A 23,819-nucleotide genomic window follows, 5' to 3' on the forward strand; every position below is an offset into this window, starting at 1 on the left:
TTGACCATTTCTTGTCAACCAATTTCGAATACAATGATTTGATACTGACTTCATTCTTTGTTTGACAGTAGTTTGTTTTCAGTAGGGCAGCCATCAATCCGATTTTGACAAATTGTAAAAAAGGTGTTTTTACAAATACACTGAATATACTAATTTAAAGGTAAATTTGATAAAATAAATATTTCGAGGGGAAAAATATCTTCGTAAATGCCTTCCCTTTCCGAAGTAAACGTTTGTCCTTTCCTTCACCGCAGCGGAAAATGTCCGCACTCACCCTCCAAAAATCACGTGCACCTCCCCACAGCCAACAACTACAAAAGATCCCGGCTGAAATTTCCTACTTGTGCATCAACCTAATCTGGCTTTTTCCATGAGGCTTCTGCTATTGCGCCCTCATACAGCAGACCAATCCCATTCTTTCCTTTTCACTTATGCCTGAGGGGATTACAGAATTCGAATGCATGGCTACATACCTTACAGGCCGCCGTGTCGGGGTCAAGTACGGTCATTGCAAGATTAATGACAACAATGTATATTTGGGCTTCCGAGAAATCGAGTCTGCATAGGAGGAAGAAAATGCAAAATACGTGAGACAAAACACTGACCGTGTTGAAACTGTCGAAAGGTAGCAGGATCCAGGATGGCACACTGAAATCGTAATCTTATGCGGCAAATTCCACTTCAGTCACTCTCGCAAAGTTTCAAGGTTCTCACACAAGCAGAGGACTCGAGAGCATAGAAAGTGCAGACACAATATCCTCTCTATATCACTACCTTAGCTATTGCTGAACAACTCGATAAAATAAGTCACTTACTTGGCAAATCTCACGACTCCGGTGAAGTATGTATGCCAGTGTATGGAATAAAACGTAAAAATACTGGCTGAACACACATAGAACATCCACACTGGTCGGTAGCCAAACTGAAAGACACAACCCCATGAAAGTACCACGAAAGCTAGAGAAACAAAAAAAAACTTAAATTTTATATACCATACTATATATCACTATACTATATAAGACAATCTTCGAAATATCGAGTCTCTCTCTCTCTCTCTCTCTCTCTCTCTCTCTCTCTCTCTCTCTCTCTCTCTCTGCTTTCAAGAAAAGAGACATCGTTTACTTACCTACAGACAATGAACCCATTTCATGGTTGAATACTTTGGAAAGTGATAAGCAGCTTTTGGGCTTTCTCCACTGTCTGCCGCTCATTGCCTCCACGGTTTGGTGAAGGGAGACACCAACGGTACATAAAGTGTATACAAAGTTGGGCCGCTGTTGAACAAATACGTGCTGATTAGCGTATAAACGTACGTACATAGATTAGTGTAAAGGTGAGTTCATTAAAATAAATCGTTTTCTATAAACTACTGCGATGTGACTTTGTGACAAGTTTCTCAAAGATGAGGACAACACTTTCGCTTTTTGTAGTCTCTCTCTCTCTCTCTCTCTCTCTCTCTCTCTCTCTCTCTCTCTCTGGCAATGACTAATACATTAGCTATCTAACTGATATATTTTGAGATCCTTAGTCAAACACGTTACGAAATAAGTAACCTTGAAAGAGTACAAAACAGCTTTGAAACTTATTCCACTTTATGGGCACTTCAGAATCTCTTTATTTTTACTTCAAAACCCGTCTTTTCAAATACGTTATCATTTGGTTTACAAGTAGTGTGCAATTTCGTTGAAAGATGCGTCATTCAATGTCATGTGACTCATACTGACAATGCCGACGCTGACAAATTGGAGATTGAGCGAAATCAATACAAAACAATCCTCATATAAATCCGGGGTTTTTTTTGGCCACGGTCCTTCCGAACCGTGTCCATACAAATCTTGGTCAATCCTCAACAGTACATTCGATTTCCAAAAGTAACATGAATTTGGCGTTCTTTCAAGTCACTCTCGATGTACACAATTTCTCAGAAATACAGCATGCTCCAGGAAAAGCGTCTTGGCTCTTAATTTAGCCTTAACATCAACACTTTGGCCTCAAGTCGCAGCTATAATTTAAGCATCATGAATCATTTTCATTACAAAAACATTCAACTTTGCTCGATTTTTTCTTCGCTTTCGTTTGTAGTTAATTTTCTCACATACGTACCTCCTCAGTCGATGTTGGACAGCAGTACAATAACAGAAGTGAAGTGAATAAATTTAGGGAAAGCCCTATTGCTGTCAAGGTGGTCTGATCAATGTGACTAGGAACACTGTCCACCGTCCAGTCGCGCCCTTCGCGAAAGAAAGGTTCGAGATCCGAGCTGTTCTCTTGATAAATAGTAAACGTGGACATGTGGGTTGCTCCATGAACCTTCACGGTTTCGCCCCAAGCATATAGAGCGTCGACAATCTTCGAAGTTGTAAACTTGCGCTTCCTTTCACGTTTTTATTTAAGATAAGACAGGGGAGGGTTATCCGTGACGTCATTTCAGCGGAAAATACCAAACACGGACATGACGAGTGTTGTGGAAATTTCCTCACCTTGAAAGAAGGGGTCTCTGTACAAAGTCTGCCCAACGATACCTCAGATATCCTTGAACTTGGCAATGAATCAACCGTGACTGAATTAAACATTCCTTGAACTCGTAAGGTTGGGTTAAATTGACCAAGACTTCCAAATGTGCCTAAATTAACGGATACCTTGTAATCACAGACTGGGTAGTTTTAATAGTATAGAATTTATGCTGTGAGTATTACTGGCCATAGCTGCAATATCATTATTAAAAAGAATGAGCAAGAAACGAGATCCCGATTTGGGGGTAAAGCGTAATTCAAGAGCCAGGTCCCACGTACCGGCGTGCCAAGGTTCACGGGCCACGACCATTACGCTCTGCAGTTTAAGCTATAGAAACAGATGCGTTTTCACTCAAATTTTATACTTTTCATCTGTATTTTTGAGATCATTCAAATACAAAGGATCATACGAATAGTGAATATTCACACGAATTTGGCGTACATCAACTTGTGTTAGGTGCGGGTACCAGTAAATCTTTGAACTTTTGAAGGTATTTTCGACCGTCCGATGTTGCTTTTTTGAGGGAAAATATTTTATTGTCCACCATGTCACCTTCCCAAGATCAGTGACTCATTGAACCTGAACTTGAGATCATGGTAATCCAACTGGCATAAGACAGGAATCATTCGGTGCTATCGTTCACCGCATTGTAATGCTGATAATTTTGTTTCTGACTTCAATTCTACATTTGCAGAAAGTTGTCCATTGTTTTAATTTTTTCTTGTCATTGGTGATTTTATTTTCCTGAACATCAAAGGAAGTTGAGGTTGTCACGAATCCTTCTTTAACGGAATTTCGAAGCATGAACAAGCTTTCTGTGATACTGCCCACAATCTTTTCTAGAATGAATAACATTCTACCATGGGTCAATTGCTCTGTCATTCCTAGTCTTCTTTTTACTTCAATGCCCGATGGATTTGGAAATGCAGTTTGCGTTTCCACTGAGAGTTTTCATACCGACAATACGTCATTGGAATTTTCCATTATCGCTAACTTAGATTATATTAACAAGCAAATCACATTTTACTTATAACTACAAGAAATGCAAATTTCGATCTTGTTAGGTATGCTTTGTCTAATACGAATTTCGAAAATATTTTATATATATTATTTTGTTGGTTTTTGGACCTGTCGCCGATTTATTGTGTCAGACCTTCTATTCTGTACACCACTACCGAGGTTCGGCCTCACTCTTCGATCCGGGGCCTTCGATCGACTATCCAAGCAACGCTGCAGCACCTGCATGCGAGCCCCGTAACTCACAACTTCACTAAAGTTATTCATTAACCAGTGAAGTTAGTTTGCATGACGTCTCCTTCACAGCCACATCCTCTGTCAACACGTGATGCGACTATCAGGAGGACTGGGGTCTGATAACAAATAATGTGCCAAGATTTGACTTCAGGGAATCCTTGTACGATAATTAGGTCTTGAGAGGGTGGTGAATCATAAGGGATTAAGATAAAACGCAATTATACACCTTTGATTTTACAGGAGAGAGCAAGAAATGAGTGCTTTTCAAATTTAATTATATTTTTTGTTAAGGCAATTCGGTTGAAAAACAATTTTTGCTCTTCATGTGACAGTCAAAACATTTGTGATTGCAAATGTTTTTAATGAACCACTCCAAAAAACTTTCAGATATATTCCTGATATCAACTCATACATCCTCTTTCAACAAAACACATCCGTACGAGGGTTATTTGATTGCACAAGGACGGTAAAACATTTGGTTCTTTCTCTTTAATCGTGTACGATGAACCAATCATGATCAAATTCCAAATTCAACCACTGAATGCTTAACTCAGACATTGGGCTCCAAATGCGAGGAAGTCGAATTAAAGATAATTTCTATTCTTCCAGGCAATAGCATAATCCACAGGTGGGCCTCTGAATGGCATCTGTGCATGTGTATTGTTGACTTTGTCAGCTTATTTTATGTTTGCAAAGGTTAACTGTCAGAGTTTAGTTCCTGGTATAAGCACAGAAAGTTCTGGAGGGTTAGCGCCATTGGTTATAGTGGGCGTGGCTTGCACACTTAAGGTTAATTTGCATGACTTGCGATTCACCCATGGGACATTTTTTTCTGCGATACCAGAAGTAAAATTGAGGAAACTTGATAGAAACATCGAATATTTTGCAACTGTCATGGCATCAGTGAAAGGATATGAACCTTATCTCTGTACAGAGATTATAGTGGCGTTGATGATTATAAGCTAGCTAGGCAGTCTCAGCAGTAGCCACACTAGTGGGGTCAACGACTCTGAGACCCTCTTACTTGGTTAGAATTATCCACATCGCACTGTGCCACACCATGCTTCAATTTTTGTGTGGAAATTGGGGATAAACTGGTAGAAGTGTGTTGAAAAGGAAAACTAGTTATTAATTTGCATACTTTCTGTAGAGACATAATAATGGCTTATTGAGGGTGAAAATGTCAAGTCAGGGAGTCCAAACGAGGGAAGGTGTGTACACTATACTCCACAACATCGTATTCTGACAGGGTTTCAGTTTGCCTATGTGCTCTCCAGATGACATCACTGAGGGAAGCTAGACATAATCCTCCACGCTCAGATTAGCCGATCACCAGTGTAGCGATGAATGTTCAGTCTTTGTTACTTCGATTCTTAAAACCATCCAAATCCACCCTTTTCTTAAAATGTCACGTTTTTCATCGAATTGATGACATCTTCATATCATTACAAGGTAACATATTAGCTGTTGGTAGTGAAACAACCTATTTGAAAGATTATTTACACAAAGACAATACTACTTTTGAAAAGTAACAAATATTCATGCCGAATTTGAAATAACACACAAAGACCAGTACCTTGCTTTCAGCACTTGGAATAAATGCACTGTTTATTTATTAACGCACTTTCTTCATTCGATTACACAGAATTCTGTAAATTTGCATATGTGAAAGACAACTTGTAAAGCTTGTTTCAGTATTTCTCATAAATGCCATTCTTCTTGCACGCATAATTAGTAATCTCACTTCAAATTATGTAAATTGCGTCCTGAAACATAGTGACTCATTTTTCAGAGTCATCATTGGTAAATATTGATCGGATTTAGTTAAAATAAGTCAACACTGATAATAAAGTTTCCTGAAGGCTTGTACAATGATGTAGCAAAAATTGTTATTGATGATGATTGAGATATTTACGAGGAAATGGCTACACAAGGGGCAATCAGCATTGAAACAGTAATGATCCTCTTGTCGTGTTCAGATTCCCTGATTCTTGAGAGGCAGAATCAAGCTAACAATTACTAGGTTTCTGATCTTATTTCAGTTATTATTAAAGTACAGATTATACCATTCTTGTTTTTTTCGGCAACGAGTAACAAAATGGAGAAAGACAAGTGATTCCTTGAGTTGATAGAGGGCGCTCTCAGTACACTTGATAGCTTGACAAACTTTGCGATGCCTCTCTTTAGCTGTCTAGTCTTAAATGTCACTGTTCTAAGCTACAATGTATACAGGTAATTAAATTTCACTGAGAAAGTAAAATTAGTTCCTTCATCAAGTCAGTGACTGCGCCCCTTTAAGACTTATAATTAACCGGTTGATATACAATTTAAAAATACCATCACCGACATTGAGTTCATATAGCGCACAAAAAATGTAGTCTGCCTAGTTTTTACCACCAAGATTGATATGATTAGCCATGATAACACTCTGTAAAAAGAAAGCTTGCATTAAGAATACTGATCATGATTGGCTTAGTACTGTTCCAGGATTGCTGGCAAGAGATAAATTTCAGTATATATGACTGCGACACAACACATTTGTCTCTGAAAGCTTTTCTGCAAAACATCACAACGCTTTGTCTTTTGTAAATCTACATATTGTTTGCATATTCAGTTTCATTGCTATTATTCTTTCATTATTTTCCATGTACATGTTTCCCTCTGGTTATTACATTGTTGTGCAATGCATGGGTACTGTGGGCAGTTGCCTACATTGTTCTGGGTAAAATTACACTCAGTTGTTCATGGTTTCCCCTTGCCCCTTTTAACAATCATTTTCATTAGCAGAATGAGTCTTTTTTCATATCCATTCATGGTTTTCTCAAACACTCAATATGAACCAACAATCCATCACATCTGTAACACAGTTAAAATGGTAAACTGTTACTGTTGCCAAACAATACATTAGAGAGGCGCATAATCTACACATTGGAAGTTTTTCATCAGAGTCACACGAGATTTAGCACATAGAAATTAAAGGGGAAGTAATGCTAAGTTTTGATGATTTTTTTTTCATTATTTTTATTTCAAATGTCAATTGCAATTCTTACTCTACTCCCATAAGAATGTTGAAACACACATTATTTAGTTTGTCAACGTAGCGCCTATAAGTGTAAAAATGCACTCTTATAGTTTACATTTGAATTCTAGTCCGGACCAGAATTCACTTTTCAACAATAATGCAGTTTACACATGTTCAGGCTGAGATAACAAGTTGAATACTGGGTATCTCAACATGATCTGGGGAGTATAACGAGAAGTTATGATTCTCATAAAAACTAAAAACAGGGAAAAATGATCATCAAAAGTTGGCATTACTAGCCCGAAAAGTACACAATTTGGTGTGTCCTGAAAGAGATTCTGAAAAAAAAAATCGGGAAAAAAATGGATAATCTTAACAACAACACCATCCATCCTCCCCATTGCAATGCACAACACTGTCATGACCAGGGCTATTCTCACTCAGAATTCAATGATCATATGCTGTTAACCTTTGACCTCATTATGCTTCCCATGATGCACTACATGAAGGCATCTGCAGGAGTCGGACTTTAGTCAAGAGCTGCTACTTCAGCAAAGTAGGCACCCAACATTTTGGTCTGAAAAGGAAACAAAAATATTTCTGACTAGTTGAACATACAAGGATTCTAATTCTGCGTACAGAACAATAGTCAAGGCCTTAACTTACTTTATTTCTTTCCTTTTTTCTGTCTGATTACACAAGATCACAAAATGAATGTCTCATTTGTTATATGGTGGTAGTACGACATACAAGTTGGTGGATGAGAAAAATTGATGAGGATGCACTAGATTTTAACCTTTTATGATCGAAAATGATTTTTAATTGTGGACTGGTAAACAGTTTGTGTCTGTACTGACTGCAGTGAAGTGAGAATGTTAACACCTTAACTTATTCAATTATGTACAATATCATACTGAGAAAAGCCAACTAAGGATATTTTATTTTCATTTTGTCATTGTTTGCAGTTATCAATTATGAATACTGTTAATATAAGCACTTTCAGCATTCTTAGGAGCTACATACATGTAATGTTTTATCAAAAACAATGCTTGATTGTCCCAGACTCTTCAAACTACATGTGTACATGATTGTCAATGAAGAACAGATATCAAGTGTCACCATTGTGACAACACAAGTGAATGCTGGCTCCAAGAAATCATGCCCCACGGAAATTGAAGAGAGACAAAAATCCAACTTTATTTTTGTCCTCAGATGACATAATAGTTATCTTTACTTACCCCTTGGATGTAGTTGGAGCGATTCAGCTTCTCATTTTGGGAGTGAGCGCCGTCATCACAGGAACCGACTGGAAGCAGCATGACGTTTTTGCCGGTCACGTCTTGGAATGTCAGGGTTACTGGAATGCTACCGCCCTCGCGTGTCAGGTCAGGCTCAACTCCGAACACTGAAAAGCGAAGTTATTGCACTGTCAAAAAGACAGGAGGCATGTCCAAAAATTTTTTCCAATAATATGCAAATGTAACTAAAATTAAAACAGATGTAGTTTCCAAAATTTGAATATAAAGGGACACTCCTTTGATAATACTTATTTGTGTAGTCAAAAGTATTCTCTGGAAATGGGTATACATCAACTTAACCCTTTAGAAAATTTACAGCTATATGAGCAGGACACCATTGAAAAATACTAAATTGTGAATGTGAGTAGAATTTGGTCTCAGCTTTTGATGGTCCACTATATACCATTGTAGGATCACTATTCAAGTGGGTGTTTTCATTTTGGACATGGCAATGATCTTTTTTATTTGCAAGCTTTAAGTGTATAAGATTTATTAATTTTGTCATAATATCAGTCACTTATCCATCTATAAAGGAAAGGTGGAAGACATCCTGGTAGAAAATGGCCATGTCATACAGATGTGTGCACGTTACAAAAGTAGCTTTAACAGAAAAGAGTTCTTGGCCACCGGATACTTACCGTTCTTGTCTAGAACCTCTAAAAAGTCTCAAAATTTCCCCACGTTTATTGACTTCATGAGAACAAGTAGCTATAAATAGCTCAATCCACACAAACTTTTTTAAGTTTGTTAATCTTGGATTTTTTTTGACATTTGACAAATGTGAATCTTTCAGTGGCGGAACGCAGTGACTTACCAGTTTTCATTGCTCTTCTTCCAGCCATGTAATGCGGATGATTGAAGTCACTCACCCATGGCTTACCACCATGGCCCATGGATACTCTGAAACAAACATTACATTACTGTTAAGTACTTACTAGCTGTGGCTTGTGCTGTTCTTTTCAATATTTTTTCTTTGTAGAATTTGGTTTTCTTGTTCTACTCCTAAACTCGAGTCAAAATGTCCAGCGTTGATCACAGGAATGTATAATTTTACCAATGTCAGTATCCACTTTTAAACATATGGCAGCTAGGTGCACATCATGAAATCTGTGGCACACACATATCAGAAACGCATCTTTGCCGGCCAATATATACTACTCCTTAAGATAATGTTGAATTGCACGACGGCTTATCATGGTCTCAACATCCTGTACTCTTGCCAAGCTGAGGTAGTAATAGGTAAAACTTGGAATTTGAATGGACTACGGAACAAAGAAACCCATGTGTGCAAACACATGTAGCAATATTTGTATTGCCATACGCAGTTGTATGCATGGGTTTGTTTGCATTGCCATAATGCAATCTTTGGGGCATACAGAGTCTGTAGGACACATTGCGTCCTTTTTGTTCTGGAATAGATCCACTGTTCAATCCATTTCAATGGGACAGATTTGACAATATTTTTAAACATATCACTGCGTTGGGCTTTCTTCTATGATACATATCATTCATTTACATTTTTAATTAATTTAACAATCTTCAGAAACAAAATGTCTTTTATTTCCATAGTTTGAATTTTTTTCCATTTTCCAATTCATCTGTGCAGACTGAATCAGATTCTGCATCAGTGTGCTATCTCAGTCATGAAATGTTGGAGTCAATGTCAGAACTTGGAGAAATTCTTTGTATCAGCGCGATGATAGTATACGTAATATGTTTAGCATAACACAGTATTATGGGATTTATACTGTCATATGTACAATTATGCTACACATACAGGTTTTTTGATACAAGATATATAATTTTCAATAAAATTTTCTTATCCATATAAGCAAAACAGGATCCACACACTCTTACAAAGTCCTCGAATTCTAAAGCCGACTGTAAGTCCTTGGCCATTTCTTGATTATGAATTTTAGTTCGAAAAGTCCTGGTAATTTGATAAGCCAAAATCACCAAATGATCTGTCATGATATGGTAAATATGATTATAATTATGTAAACTGATACATAAAAATGATTTATCATAAAAATGATACATGGAAAATGTTGGTTTTTTTCACCTCACAAAGCATTTGGTGATTGCTGAGAAACGTCCTTGAAAATCATTAAATTTACAATATCTTGGAGGGTATGGAATCTGAGTCAAACTATCTTTTCTTTTGTTCATTGTTTCAATTTGTTCTTGTCTTAGTTCTTACAGTCTGTGCTGACTGAATCAAACTCTGTATCAGTGTGCTAACTCATGAACAATTTGAGTCAACAAAGGAATTTCCGGAACTTTCTTTCCACATTCCTACATTCCTACATTGGTATATGCAACACGTAAACTTTCCTTGGCAATGACACAACTTTCTCGAGTTAATGGTGTGTCAACTCAGCATAGAGGGCGCACTACTCTGCATGTAGCTAATTACCCTAAATTACACCACAAATGAATCAGAGGGGCACGCTGATTATTGAGAAATTACACCCAAGTGACCGTCTTATTTATAACATGTTTTGATGGTGACGCCAATCCCTGGTTTGTTTGTCTCTGACATATTCAAGAAAACAACTGTGTAGATAGTGTAACCTTCAGAATGAGTGTCATGGTAACTGGCTATTATAGGTTATTGTTAATTAGAGGTTATAAACGGCAAGCGAGGGTATTTGGTTGCGGATATAAGACCTCTGGGGTGAAAATTAGCATATTTGGCGGAAATAATCACCGAGCGAAGCGAGGTGATTATTTCACCCAAATATGCTAATTTTCACCCCAGAGGTCTTATATCCGCAACCAAATACCCGAGCGCACCGTTTATAACCTCATTATAATATGCTAAAGTTAAAAACAAGTGGACAATGTCGTTATTTAGGGCCGAAGTTGGAACGAGAGTTCAGGAGCGCCCAGCCTCATACAAACTCTAAAATAGAACATTTCAGAACGCGCGCGCGTGCACAGTTGAATTCATAAAATACGGTTACGCAACGCATCGATATCGCGATTAGACATCGAACTTGAAGAATTTTACTTCAAAAAACACTCAAAAAACTTTTAAAATTATGTTGTTGTTACATAGCCTCCGCTGCTTACAGAAACTCTTCATTTGTTGGTTCGTCAAGCTGCACTAGACTAAAATTTAACAATCAAAATCAATCTGAAGCCATAGACTTGTTCGACATTATGGCGCGTTGAGCTCTCAAGTTGGCGTTCGAAATTTGCGCGAGCTCAAAAATGTTACGCGGCGCGCAGGTCTTCTTGTTGAGAATATAAACCCCAGCTCCAGCCAATCAGATTGCCGGATTCCAGCTAAGCATATTATAATAAAGCTTAACTTTTGATGAATACCCTTTCACCACCGTGGTTTGAACCAATCCCATTGTTTTCTATGGTATAGTTGGACCTCTAGACAGGTAAATGGGGTGAAAAGCTTACAATACCTGATGTTCAACTGGTTAATACGGCATGTAAGTGTGTCTAAATGTTTACAACCGAATTCTACTTTTGAGCAACATCAAATTTTGTACACAATGTGTTTTGTTTGAATGTATTATATTTTATATTTCTTTTATGTAGGATATAGAATGTTTTTTTACAACAAAATTGAAATCACAAAAAAGATTTCAGCTGTTGCATCTGTAAAGTTTATTTTCAGCTATGTTGTTTACGCTCACTGGCAGGGTTTTCTCTCAACTGCGCGATTGCGCAAATTGCGCATTTCGAGCCATCGTCTGACCTGAAAAAGTTACTGACAGCGCGGAAGTCGCGCACAAAACACAGCAAGAAAAGATGTCCACATTTACCATAGTGATATATGAGGGTGACCCAAGCGTACAGTGTAGAGAACTGTCTTTATCAATGATGGAATTTGGGAAAATTCCAGCTTCAGCATTATGTCGGCGTACAGGGATCTGTGCATATTTTCATGGATTTAAACCTCCAAATCCAGACTGAATCATGTCGAAGGGAACAAATACGTCAAATTCTGAGTCGGGGGAAACTTGTGGGTGACAAATCAACAGAAGATAGAGAGCAGCCGAGCACATCACAAGCTGACAAACATCATGATGTCCATATTAGTACTGGTGCTGCATGCGACAAAGACGACGCAACTGAACTGGGTGACAATCGTAATGATGTCGAGGAAGCATTTCCTAAGAAGGCAAAATAACATCAACAGTGACTGCCCCCTAAAATGTCAAGTCTGCCCCCTAATTTTGATGAATGGGGCATAAAGTGCCCCTCTCAATGTACATGCAGAGAAAACACTGCACTGGTATCCATATTTGAAATATTCAGTATTTTTTTGAGAACTGGTTTCTATTACTTAATGTCTTTTAATTATTTATTTGATTTTAAGATTCCGTAGCTTTGACTCAAAGGGACAACAGCCTTGCAAACATGACGCATTCTGTATTATATAGATTTTCATGGCTTGCAAATGAATTTTAGTCTGGAATACAATTCGGTTGAAAAAACAAAATCAGAAGAAATTTGACCCTGAATATGTGCAGGCTGTGTTGACAAATTGAACATCAGGGACTTTGACACAGGACTTAAGGAGTGTAAAAAGAAACCGGATTTTACAAACTGAAGACAAATAATTGCAATTTGCGTCAAGAGGTTCAGCTAATGAAGCCTAATTATCCAAGTGCTATCTACAGTTTCCAGAAAGTTAGAATGGAAACATTCTCCAAACACAAGCAGATTCAAAAGTGTGATTTGAGAGGTGTTACATACTGTATATTCCTTGACACTGCAGGTGCAGTTAGCTTTTTAATTGGGAGGGCCAAATTAATGAGGAATGGTTTCACCTTTGTATGCTATAAATGACACACAATAAGCTCTATAATTCTCTTGTGCATTACTTATCAACAATGTGAATACACCCCATTTATTCACTTTTTTATGAAATTAGGTAATGAGCCACACACACAGAGTAGTGCGCCCTCTATGCTGAGTTGAGACACCATTAACTCGAGACAGTTCTCTCATAGCCAAGGAAAGTTTACGTGTTGCATATACCAATGTAGGAATGTGGAAAGAAAGTTCTGGAAACTCCTTTGTTGACTCAAATTGTTCATGAGTTAGCTCATTGATACAGCAGTTGATTCAGTCAGCACAGACAGTAAGAAATAAGACAAAAACAAATTGAAACAAAGAACAAAAAAAAGATAGTTTGACTCAAGAGTCCATATCCTCCAAGATATTTTAAATTTAACAATTTTCATGGGCTTTTCAGCAGTTTTTAAGAACTTTTTAAGATGCAAAAAACTATTTTTCATGTATCGTTTTTATGATAAATCATTTCTGTGTATCATTTTATATTTCATTTTAACAACACATGACCAATGATTTTCAAAAATCTTGGGTAGCTTATCTATTTGCAAGCACTCATTTTCATTTTCAAATCTTGATATGGACTTTCCAGGGGTCCTTAAAATTCAAGGACGTTAAGAGCTTAGTAGGTGTGTGAATAGATCCTGTTTTCTTTCACAGAGATGGGGAAATTTTATTGAAAATACATAAATATAAACATACCGGTATATCAAAACATCTGTATTTATAACATACCTGAACATTACAAATACGGCACTACCCTGACTCAGCCTGAGTGGAGAAAACTGGACAGTAAGAAGCTGTAGAGCAATTCAACGTTATCTTAGGGATTATATTTGTATTTTTTTACCATAAAAGGCACCCACAAACAACTACAGATCTCAGCCATTAGGAGGTAGGGATCCAGTGTGCTTCAGGAGTGCCGTTAGGCTCTGATGCTTGCCCCCTCAGTGTCAAGAAATGTAACCTCCTTTGTTTTAATATGCGCCACACTTGCTGGTACACTTACTTGACTGTGTTGGGGCTCCCTCTTTTCTTGTGCTCTCTTTCAATGTGGGCCTTCACTTGCTTCTCGATCTGCTCTGGTGTCTGATCGGGCACAAGCCGGATCGAGAACTTGCCGATCACCTTGCGAGGAATCACAGTCTTAGCGCCAGCCTGGTCAAATGCCCCCTCGATGCCTGCCCATTCACAAAAACACAAAGGATTATGAAGTTTGTTGAGCAAATAAACTTTCTGAATAAAAAATGAAAGGATTTTAGTCAGACTATCGGGAAATGACATAAATGAATTTAACAAATACAGAAATATTACAGATATCATGTATATGGTAAAAGACTGGACAGGCATTTTCCTTTCCAAACACCTAACATCATACCTATAAACCTAACAGTAATGGTCTGGTGTTTGAGAAAGATGTCTACATATATATATATATATATATATATATATATATATATATATATATATATATATATATATATATATATATATATATATATATATATATATATATATATATATGTAAAATATATATAGAACAGACATTGTAATATTGCGACACTATACAGTGCCATCTTAGCCGTCACGTTCTCTCTAATGCACGAAAATTTTAAATGTTACAAAGACTGGCTGACACAGAAATTTATACATTGACTCGTAGAGTTAGTGTAAGATGGTAAACGCTTTATTTGTTGGTAATGAGCAAATCATGACTTAGATGTGAATAAAGTGATGCCTGCAGTCTAATCAGTCACTTTTTTTGAAGGACCAGCAGCGAAAACTTTTGGTGATTTTTTTCACTATTTTGGTTTTATTGCAAACTAAAGTTTGTTGCTCTACTTGCAAAAGCATGTTAACAAATAGAGTATTCAGCTTGTCAACTCAGACTGTACATGTCTAGACTGCACTGTGATTCATGGTCCGGACTAGAATTCAAATTTAGACAATAACAGTACATTTCACATATTTAGACGCTGCGATGGCAATCTTAACAGTAGGTTTTCTAACCATGTTCTGTGCTTGTGTCTTTCAAGTCGTTAAGGATGGCCAAGTGTGTGAGTACACTGCACTAATTTGTTCATGGGCACAAACGTGACTATGTGGGTTCATGGACATTTTAATGGGCCTACCATCAACAATGAGACACATCTATTATGAAGGCAAATCTTTTGAGGATAACCTAATGACAGATGATGCGTCACAGCATCTTATCATGCACCTTAGACAATTCACGAGCCAGCTAATTTATCGCCCACACAACATCTGCGAAATGCCAATCACTAGCTTCCACGCACAAGAAACTGTTATGACATTGAAGTTGATTTCTGTCACGATCTCTACGGGGATGTAAAAGACACTAAAATAGCCTATTATCGAACGGAAAACTTGCTTACTTAAAGTAATTAGAGGCTGTAAATGGTAAGTGCCGGTGTTTAGCTGCAGATGTGAGATCTCAAGAGAAAATAAGATTGTGTATTTTACAGTAAATGATTACCGTACAGCGCCAATTATCTACAGCAACTCTACAAAGTCTCTTTGAGAATACAAAGCTTAACTGCAGCCAATCAGAACATGTCATTCAGAAAAGGTGCCGTTAATTCTCAATCAGATTCCAACTCACAATGTACGTCACCAAGTCAACTAGCAAAGACACCACAGTCAAATATTGCCGCAATGGTTTGCCCACCAAAGACGTTTGAGATACTGCACTGAGTAGACTTTTATTCATACTGTGCCAGATTTGAAAGATCGTACTTGTCACTGATGTTCACAGGACCTTGCCTCATGGCATGGGACAGTTTAAGTGTCATCAACAGTATCAGAGTTGCATTGTCTTTTTGTATTAGGTGCTTTGAATAAAATTCTTTGTTTGCCGTCTGCGTGCTGGTAGGTTTTCAGAGAAAATTAAGAAGATAAACACAATGTTAACACTATTATAAATAAAAATATTTTTTTTCCAAAGGAAACTGAATAAAAATTCGGCTCATGTTAATACTTGTGTTTTTTGTCTGTGTTTGTTTTTTTCCCTGGCTGGTTGGTAGGTTTTTCAAAAATCCAAGGATGGCAATCAAAGAATTTTCTTTAAATGGCCTTATTTTGAACACTAATCCTGATAGGCCGGTCACTGATGTCATTTGCTGGGTCAGTTACAAGCAGTACTGAGTCAAACCTTACATGTATTTTCACCCACTGGCCATGGTTTGTTATAGCAGCTTTAGCCGGCAAAAAATCATGTTAACAGTATCTACACTGTAGGTTGTCAGAGCCTTCAAATGTTTAGATGCAAATGCAAGATATGGAGATATATTATGTCTCTGTATTTCGTACCAGCTTGATGTCATAATGACAAATGAACTTGATAGGTTAGGTTTAATATAATGTCAACATTCAATATTGGGCTCTGAAATTATCCTTGAAGATGGATAAATCAAGGAAAAAGTGATTCCTCTGGCAAAACTACCAAAAGAAGGAGTTCCTGAGAACTTGAATCTTAGATGTGAAAACTGTAGCTGTGACGCCCTATCAGTATTGCATCCAGGATGCGCCCTTGTCATAACATCCCTCAAACCAAACCCACTGTACCGCATTCTTGCGTACTGCGGTTCACCTCACATGCGCCAACGATTCAACTGCGTTTGGTGAAGTCTGCAAGTAATATCTGATACTGACAATAACCTTTGTTTCACATGTTGAGGTTTATATTTTCGTACTTTCGGAGCTTGTGATCAGAAGTAATTACAATGCTTCACTTGATATTATAACATGCTTGCAGTCTGACTGAGCTCTGATTGGTAGCAGATATTATATACTAAAATGTGGCTTCTACAATTACTTGCCTGAAATTCAAGCAGAGTACTGACGCAGTCCCGGTAACTTGAATTTTGTTTTGCGAAACTAATTTGTTACAAAATAATACAAATTTAATTAACAGCTGATGCATGTTGTCCCCAAAATGTGCAAAATGTCCCCCTGCCCAAAAAAATGGTACTGGGACACAGTGTCTCCTGTTTTAAAATTCCTGGCTGCAACACTGCCTTAAGCTGTCGTTCAGGACAAGTTTCTGTAAGTTGTGACTGGCAAACAGTCGTCGATGGCAGACAGTGTAGTAGTTCATCCTTTGTCCGAGTGGTTCAGACTGTGCTTGATGAGACGGAAAGAACAGCTACAATTCGCTTCGTTTCTGCAAATTTGGATGGGGTGATGGCACTTAAATAAAATGCTGCATACCTGTAAGCCGTAGATTTGAAGAATTTCAGTAAAATACTTACTGCGACTGGTCTTTCCATCTTATTAAAGGATCGCACGGATAAACTTACCATGTAGTGAGAGGGATGGGAACCTCCATCTGTGCATCAAAGTTTTCTCCTTTTCATGGTGTAGAAGTCGCTTTGCTCCGATGTCTCTGCAATACTCTTCCTGAAGAAAAAATTATGGAACATAATGAGTGATTCCAATACAATAAAACCGTTCATTGAGAGCTTATGAACACTATGTATACATAGTATGAGAAGTCAGTATTTCAGAAGTACTTCTTAGAAATTTGAAGTCTTGCAAAGACAAGAAACTGAGTAATGTAACTGTTTAAAGTTTAAGCTGCCAAAGAATCACTGTTTGCTGAATGTTCAAATGATTTCCAGACAAGAAGTGGCATCATAAAGGTTTATCTAAAAAGAGAAACAAAAAAGACAACTGGTGGGAAGAGTGTTAAGTTCCTTGATGTCCCATATTTATTGAAAATCTGGGATGAAAAATATTCATTCACAAATTTTTAAAAATAATTTTGAATATTTTTCAATTTTCGTAGCACTATGCAAGCAATCACCTGTTAATCATTAAATGGTAAACTACTTCTCATTTTTTTGAATGTGCAAATTTATAAACCACCTGCTGATTGGTCAAATTGAAACCATTTGTGTGTTAACCAATGGCATTTACCCGGTATGTTCATAAACAACAACTTGCAGGATTTTGATGTAAGCCAAAAGCTGATTGGTCATCTCCGTGATGCTCTTGAGAACAGACAGCTGATTGGTCATCTTGTATACATTGAAAAACTGATAACAGGTTTGCTATTGCAGTGACACTGATTATGAGTGATTACAATAATTATATTGCGTTTCATTGCAATGCCATCATAACATCGGGGGAGGGGGGAATGTTACATTTTGTAATATATTACAAATTTTATATGCAATATTAAGTTTGAAGATACATAAAATTGTGTACATACATGATCAAAATCAATGTCTTTGTAGAGTTTTCTTTCTTCTTCGGTGACTTCAGCCACAGTGTCGTTTACTCCCTCTATTAGAATCTTGCCATTCTTGTCCACCAGGGTGTTCATTAATCCAATCAAGTCGGTCATAGCTTCGTGTCTACATCATAGAACAAAGACACTCGTCAGAAGAGTGCATTTCTGATAAATATTGACGTTGTCGCCTTTCAAAACCCATGACTCAGCTGCAAGTCCTGTCAATTTTGACAAAGTACAGTCTTAAAAGCCTTGAAGATTGTTGAGAAGGAAATGAGACATTTCATTATCATCACTGAAGCAAGGGTAATTCTGACAGCCAAGTATAGGCACCTGGTAAATATTTTGCTCACCTAATTGTGTTGTGACAAAAACCATAACAGTGTGAGTTCCTGTTTTTGAAAAGCTCATCAACTGTATGACAGGATATTTCATGATATGTCATTGTCTTCAAATGACATTCAACAGGAGACAATTTCCAATCAGTTCAGTGATCCACGATACACCAGTATGCTACCTCTGTGACGCACAACCAAATTATTTTGCTGAACAGTCATGCTTGTAACATTGTTGCAATCATCAGGGCCAGTATTGAAAGCAAGACTCAATGCCTAAAGGCAAAGACCTTGAAAAAACCCTATAAACATCCTTTGTCTCTGCTAAAGCAAAGATATACTCTTGTTTTCTTCGACAGTTGTGCAGTTTGTCAGAAGATGGTCATCCCATCTGTAAAACAGCTATCCAATGGGCCTGCCGTGAACAGAAAGGAGAGTGTCCTTGACAAACTTCTAATCTAAGCTGGAGCATCACAAGGACACACCTCAAATTTCATCAATACTTTTGTGACCTACCTACCACTTGTGGGGGCTCATTTTAAAGCGCTCGATGAAGAAAAGTTTCCACCGTCTTACTTTTAGAAAATCGAAAAATCAGTACAAGGATATCTTGTGACACCTACTGGCCAACTTTTTAAGCTGTAAGCTACAAGGTTAACAGAAAGTTTTCGACCAAAAATGGTAAAATTGAACCAAAAAAATTTACAGATGCAAATATTATCATCGTTTGAACAAATCTGAGGAAGTCTATACCCAAGAACCTAAACACAACCATTTAAGGTAGTATGCGCCTCGAAAGTGAAAGACTTAAACTTTTGCTCAAACTTTCCAAGATACAACTTTCAATTATTCTCTTACCAAATCAATTTTAAAAATTTGGAGCCAAAGTTTGGAACTAGCAAAACAAATTACCCAACACTTTGCTATATTTTAAAACTCAAAATGGCCGCTATCCATGTATTTTGGATTTTTGAAACATAGGGCCAAAGTCCCTGAAGCTACTATAGACATGGATACAAAATTAAGTATTTCCTGACTGTATGAAATTATCTCACTTAGGTCATCCTAGGGACTTGTAAACCAAATATTAAAGCTGTCTGACCAGCGGTTTTGAAAGAACAAGCAACTCAACAGTTGGCAGAGCTCTGCTGTGTTATGTAGAGAATAACCTTTTGTGACACATGTATTGATGAAGAAGGTGGATATCTTTGATTAACATTGTAAGAGAGTTCTGTTGAATAAGTTTAGACTGTACATACTCGGAGAAAGCACACTGAAGAGACAAATGTTTGAAACTTAAGAAGTTCAAGGTCATCAAAAGATGGTAAACATTTCACTATGAATTGTCAAAAAAAGTTGAACTTTCTGATAATTCTACACTAAAATTATTTTGGCTTTGACGATTTCCTAATTAATTCAATTATTTAAAATCATATTAATTATTTTTTTCTGGGTGAATTGATAGGGTTTATACTGTACAAGAATTACATACAATGTAAGTCAAATTTTGACCAAAAATAACAAAAAAATTCCTTAAAAATACACATTTGCATATTTCATCACAATTTGAACAAATCTAAGTTGGGTTACCCCTAGGGACCTGTATACCAAATAACAAAGCTGTCTGACCAGCGGTTATGAAGAAGAAGATTTTTTACCAAAAACACCTTTTTTGGCATTAATTTGCCTATTTTCAACAATATCAAAAATTAAAACATAGGGCCAAAGTCCCTGAAGCTACTATAGACATGGATACAAAATTAAGTATTTCCTGACTGTATGAAATTATCTCACTAAGGTCATCCTAGGGACATGTAAACCAAATATTAAAGCTGTCTGACCAGCGGTTTTGAAAAAACAAGCGACTCAACAGTTGACAGAGCTCTGCTGTGTTATGTAGAGAATAACCTTTTGTGACACATGTATTGATGAAGAAGGTGGATATCTTTGATAGCTCATTTCAGGATGGCCTGACCAAAAATGGAAAAAATTCCGTAAAAATACAGATTTGCATATTTCATCAGACTATATTAGTCTATAATAGCAAATAAACGAGAGTTAATTACATTCTAATAAAGTAAACAAGACTTGCTTAAATCAAGATTTACGTCATAAAAAAACAGCATATCTGTCAGGCTATAAAGAATCTTGAGCTGGTTATCTTTTAATATCAGTACTTTCATCCTATTAACCAAGCACATTTTAACTTTCAAATTAACATTGTAAGTAAGTTCTGTTGAATAAGTTGAGACTGTACGTACTCAGAGAAAGCACACTGAAGAGACAAATGTTTGAAACTTAAGAAGTTCAAGGTCATCAAAAGCATTATAAGGAATCATGTTACACTTTCATTGCACTGTTTACACAGATTGCATAATTGCTATAAATAGCATGAGGAATCTTACAGCCCAGCTTTACCATAAAAACCCTATCACTTTGACCACTCTTTTAATTGACCACTCTATTTTTTTCCTAAAAAGTAATCTTATTTTATCCTTACCAAGTCAACCATAAATGGAAATTAGAACTTTCTCTATCTCTATTTATTTGACCACCCTATCATGACAACTATTATGAGCAATTTCTTTTAGATAACATAAATGGTGGTTCAGAATATATCAAAGTTGGGATTCAGGAAAGTTGCCTTTACATGTTTTAATCCTCCAAGATGGTAGCATTTCACTATGAACTGTCAAAAAAAGTTGAACTTTCTGATAATTCCACACTAAATTATTTTGGCTTTGATGATTTGTAATTAATTCAATTATTTAAAATCATATAATTATTTTTTTCTGGGTGAATTGATAGGGTTTATACAGTACAAGAATTACATACAATGTAAGTCAAACTTTGACCAAAAATGACAAAAAAATTCCTTAAAATACACATTTGCATATTTCATCACAATTTGAACAAATCTAAGTTGGGTTATCCCTAGGGACCTGTATACCAAATAACAAAGCTGTCTGACCAGCGGTTATGAAGAAGAAGATTTTTTTACCAAAAACACCTTTTTTGGCATTAATTTGCCTATTTTCAACAATATCAAAAATTAAAAAAAAACAGTTTCTCAAAATCATATTTTTCATCTACACAACAAATATCAAATCAGTAAGTACTGCGGTTCTCAAGATATTTGAGTGGACGGACGCCTCACAAACGGACATACATACATACATACATACATACATACAGACTGACGACGGACGCCGGACGGATACCCATCCCAATAGCTTCTATAGACTATAGTCTATAGTAGCTAAAAACTAGTTTCTCAAAATCATATTTTTCATCTACACAACAAATATCAAATCAGTAAGTACTGCGGTTCTCAAGATATTTGAGTGGACGGACGCCTCACAAACGGACATACATACATACATACATACATACATACACACATACATACATACATACAGACTGACGACGGACGCCGGACGGATACCCATCCCAATAGCTTCTATAGACTATAGTCTATAGTAGCTAAAAACTAAGACGGTGAAAGTTTTTCTTTCTCTGAGAACTTAAAAATGAGCCCCCACAAGTGGTATATCAGAAAAGAATTGTGGAAATTTGAGAGTCCGAATACATGCAAACAGAAATGTGTTTTCAGGAAGACTTTTGATGTTGCATGAGCATAATCTCAAAAATATAAAAATACCGTCAAGGACACTATGTGCTCACATTCGGTTGAATTGGTCCATTCAGAAATATTTAAACCAGAAAAACAGAATGACAAAAGCAAATAAGGTCTCCAACTTAGGTACTGGAGGTCATCTTTAGGAACATGCATATCAACTTCTATAGCAATGGGAGAAGCAGATCCTAAATACATCAGCAAATGTCAACAACAAAAAAACAGAGAAGGCTTGATCAAAAGAAAGGTGGGAGTGGGCAAAAAATGATACAGGGATCTGAGTAAAAAAGTAATGCTACATTATCAATCTTCTAGACCCTACCCCTCCTGAATATCAAATGTTCCATACCTTGGTATTACATCAGATCAAATGACAGGAAGTACATTTACAACCTTGGAGATTTTTTTAATTATGCCATGAGTGTTATCATTCTAATGTAAAAAGCACATATTTAGTTACAGATAAGTGAAATGCCTTCCACTGTGGGCGGTGATTACAACATCTGGAATTATCCTGATCCAAATTTTGTCATCAGTTCTTGTATGTCTTACGAAGAAAAGTTGCAAAAATTGGTCCACAATGAAAAAAAATCACCTCAGCTTTGTTTTCTGGATCAATTTTCCTACAAATTGATACCAAATATGACAAAATTATCTTTACCTGAACTATACAAATGTGGGGGGTTCCAATCACTTTGAGTAGAAAATTTATCTAATAACATCCCTCGGGACTTTATACCACATTACAAAGCTATCAAACAAGTAATTTTGAGATCAAGTTTTCTTGACCAAAAATGACAATATTGTCTTAAAAATACAAATTTGTATATTTCAGGACAATTTCCACAAATCTAACTATTGTCATCTCTGTACATCTGTGTACGAAATATGAAAGCTGTCTGTCCAGGGGTTTAAAAAGAAAATACTGTTTGAGATTTTTTGACCAAAAATGACAAAATTGCTCAAAATAGTAATTTTCCAATTTTGTCATAATTTCAACAAATAGAAGAGTAACACCCTTGCAAAAGACAACCCAAATTTGAGAGCGATTGGGCTGGCGTTTCAGAGAAGAAGAATTTTTACTGAAAATGAGAAAAATCACAAAAAATTCAGCAAAAATACAAAATCAAGGATATCTTCACAATATTCATAAACTGTATAGGTTCACCTAAGGTACTTGCACACAAATTTTCAAAGCAATCAAAAAGCGGTTCTTGAGTTATTAATTCTTAACAATTTTCACATTTTGTAAGCTCATTTGCATAATTTTGGCAATGCAGACTTCATTTGAACAAAATCCCATCTATAGCCCAGGATGCATCCACACACCAAATACCAAGCTGAACTGCAGTGGTTTGCGTGTTTTTGATGTTGACGGACATACTGTACATACATACATACATACATACATACATACATACACACATACATACAGACGCCATCGACTTCAGCCTATACGATAACTCACATTGGTATAACCAAATGTGAGCTAAAAATGTAAATTTCATACTAATCATGATATCCTTCCTAAAATACCCCAACTAAATGTATGAAAGCAATCACCTCATCATCACACAATATTTTGAACTGTATGATGAAACATAATTGTGCATATTTTTCTGACAAACGGCACATCTGCATACTCCACTCAATTGTTCATATTATGTCGACTTTCCACATATGC

The 23,819-nt window shown here is 36.6% G+C and overlaps 2 protein-coding genes across 2 annotated transcripts in view; both read right to left on the reverse strand.

The window, feature by feature from the left end:
- LOC139138539 (choline/ethanolaminephosphotransferase 1-like) overlaps positions 1-2,400 on the reverse strand; it is a 7,320-nt gene extending 4,920 nt beyond the window's left edge. Inside the window, exons 1-4 of the mRNA XM_070706953.1 lie at positions 2,104-2,400; positions 1,127-1,274; positions 816-957; positions 474-558 (exon numbers count right to left, since the gene is read on the reverse strand). Of these exons, the coding sequence (XP_070563054.1) occupies positions 474-558; positions 816-957; positions 1,127-1,274; positions 2,104-2,292 (564 nt within the window). The 5' untranslated portion in view covers positions 2,293-2,400. The remainder of the gene's footprint in view (positions 1-473; positions 559-815; positions 958-1,126; positions 1,275-2,103) is intronic.
- A 2,945-nt stretch (positions 2,401-5,345) lies between these two features.
- LOC139138416 (cytosolic non-specific dipeptidase-like) overlaps positions 5,346-23,819 on the reverse strand; it is a 73,594-nt gene continuing 55,120 nt past the window's right edge. The window contains exons 9-14 of the mRNA XM_070706800.1: positions 18,143-18,287; positions 17,229-17,328; positions 13,919-14,090; positions 8,903-8,988; positions 8,029-8,195; positions 5,346-7,367 (exon numbers count right to left, since the gene is read on the reverse strand). Of these exons, the coding sequence (XP_070562901.1) occupies positions 7,320-7,367; positions 8,029-8,195; positions 8,903-8,988; positions 13,919-14,090; positions 17,229-17,328; positions 18,143-18,287 (718 nt within the window). The 3' untranslated portion in view covers positions 5,346-7,319. The remainder of the gene's footprint in view (positions 7,368-8,028; positions 8,196-8,902; positions 8,989-13,918; positions 14,091-17,228; positions 17,329-18,142; positions 18,288-23,819) is intronic.

This window comes from Ptychodera flava, chromosome 1 (assembly GCF_041260155.1).
Source record: "Ptychodera flava strain L36383 chromosome 1, AS_Pfla_20210202, whole genome shotgun sequence".
NCBI classification, from domain to species: domain Eukaryota; kingdom Metazoa; phylum Hemichordata; class Enteropneusta; family Ptychoderidae; genus Ptychodera; species Ptychodera flava.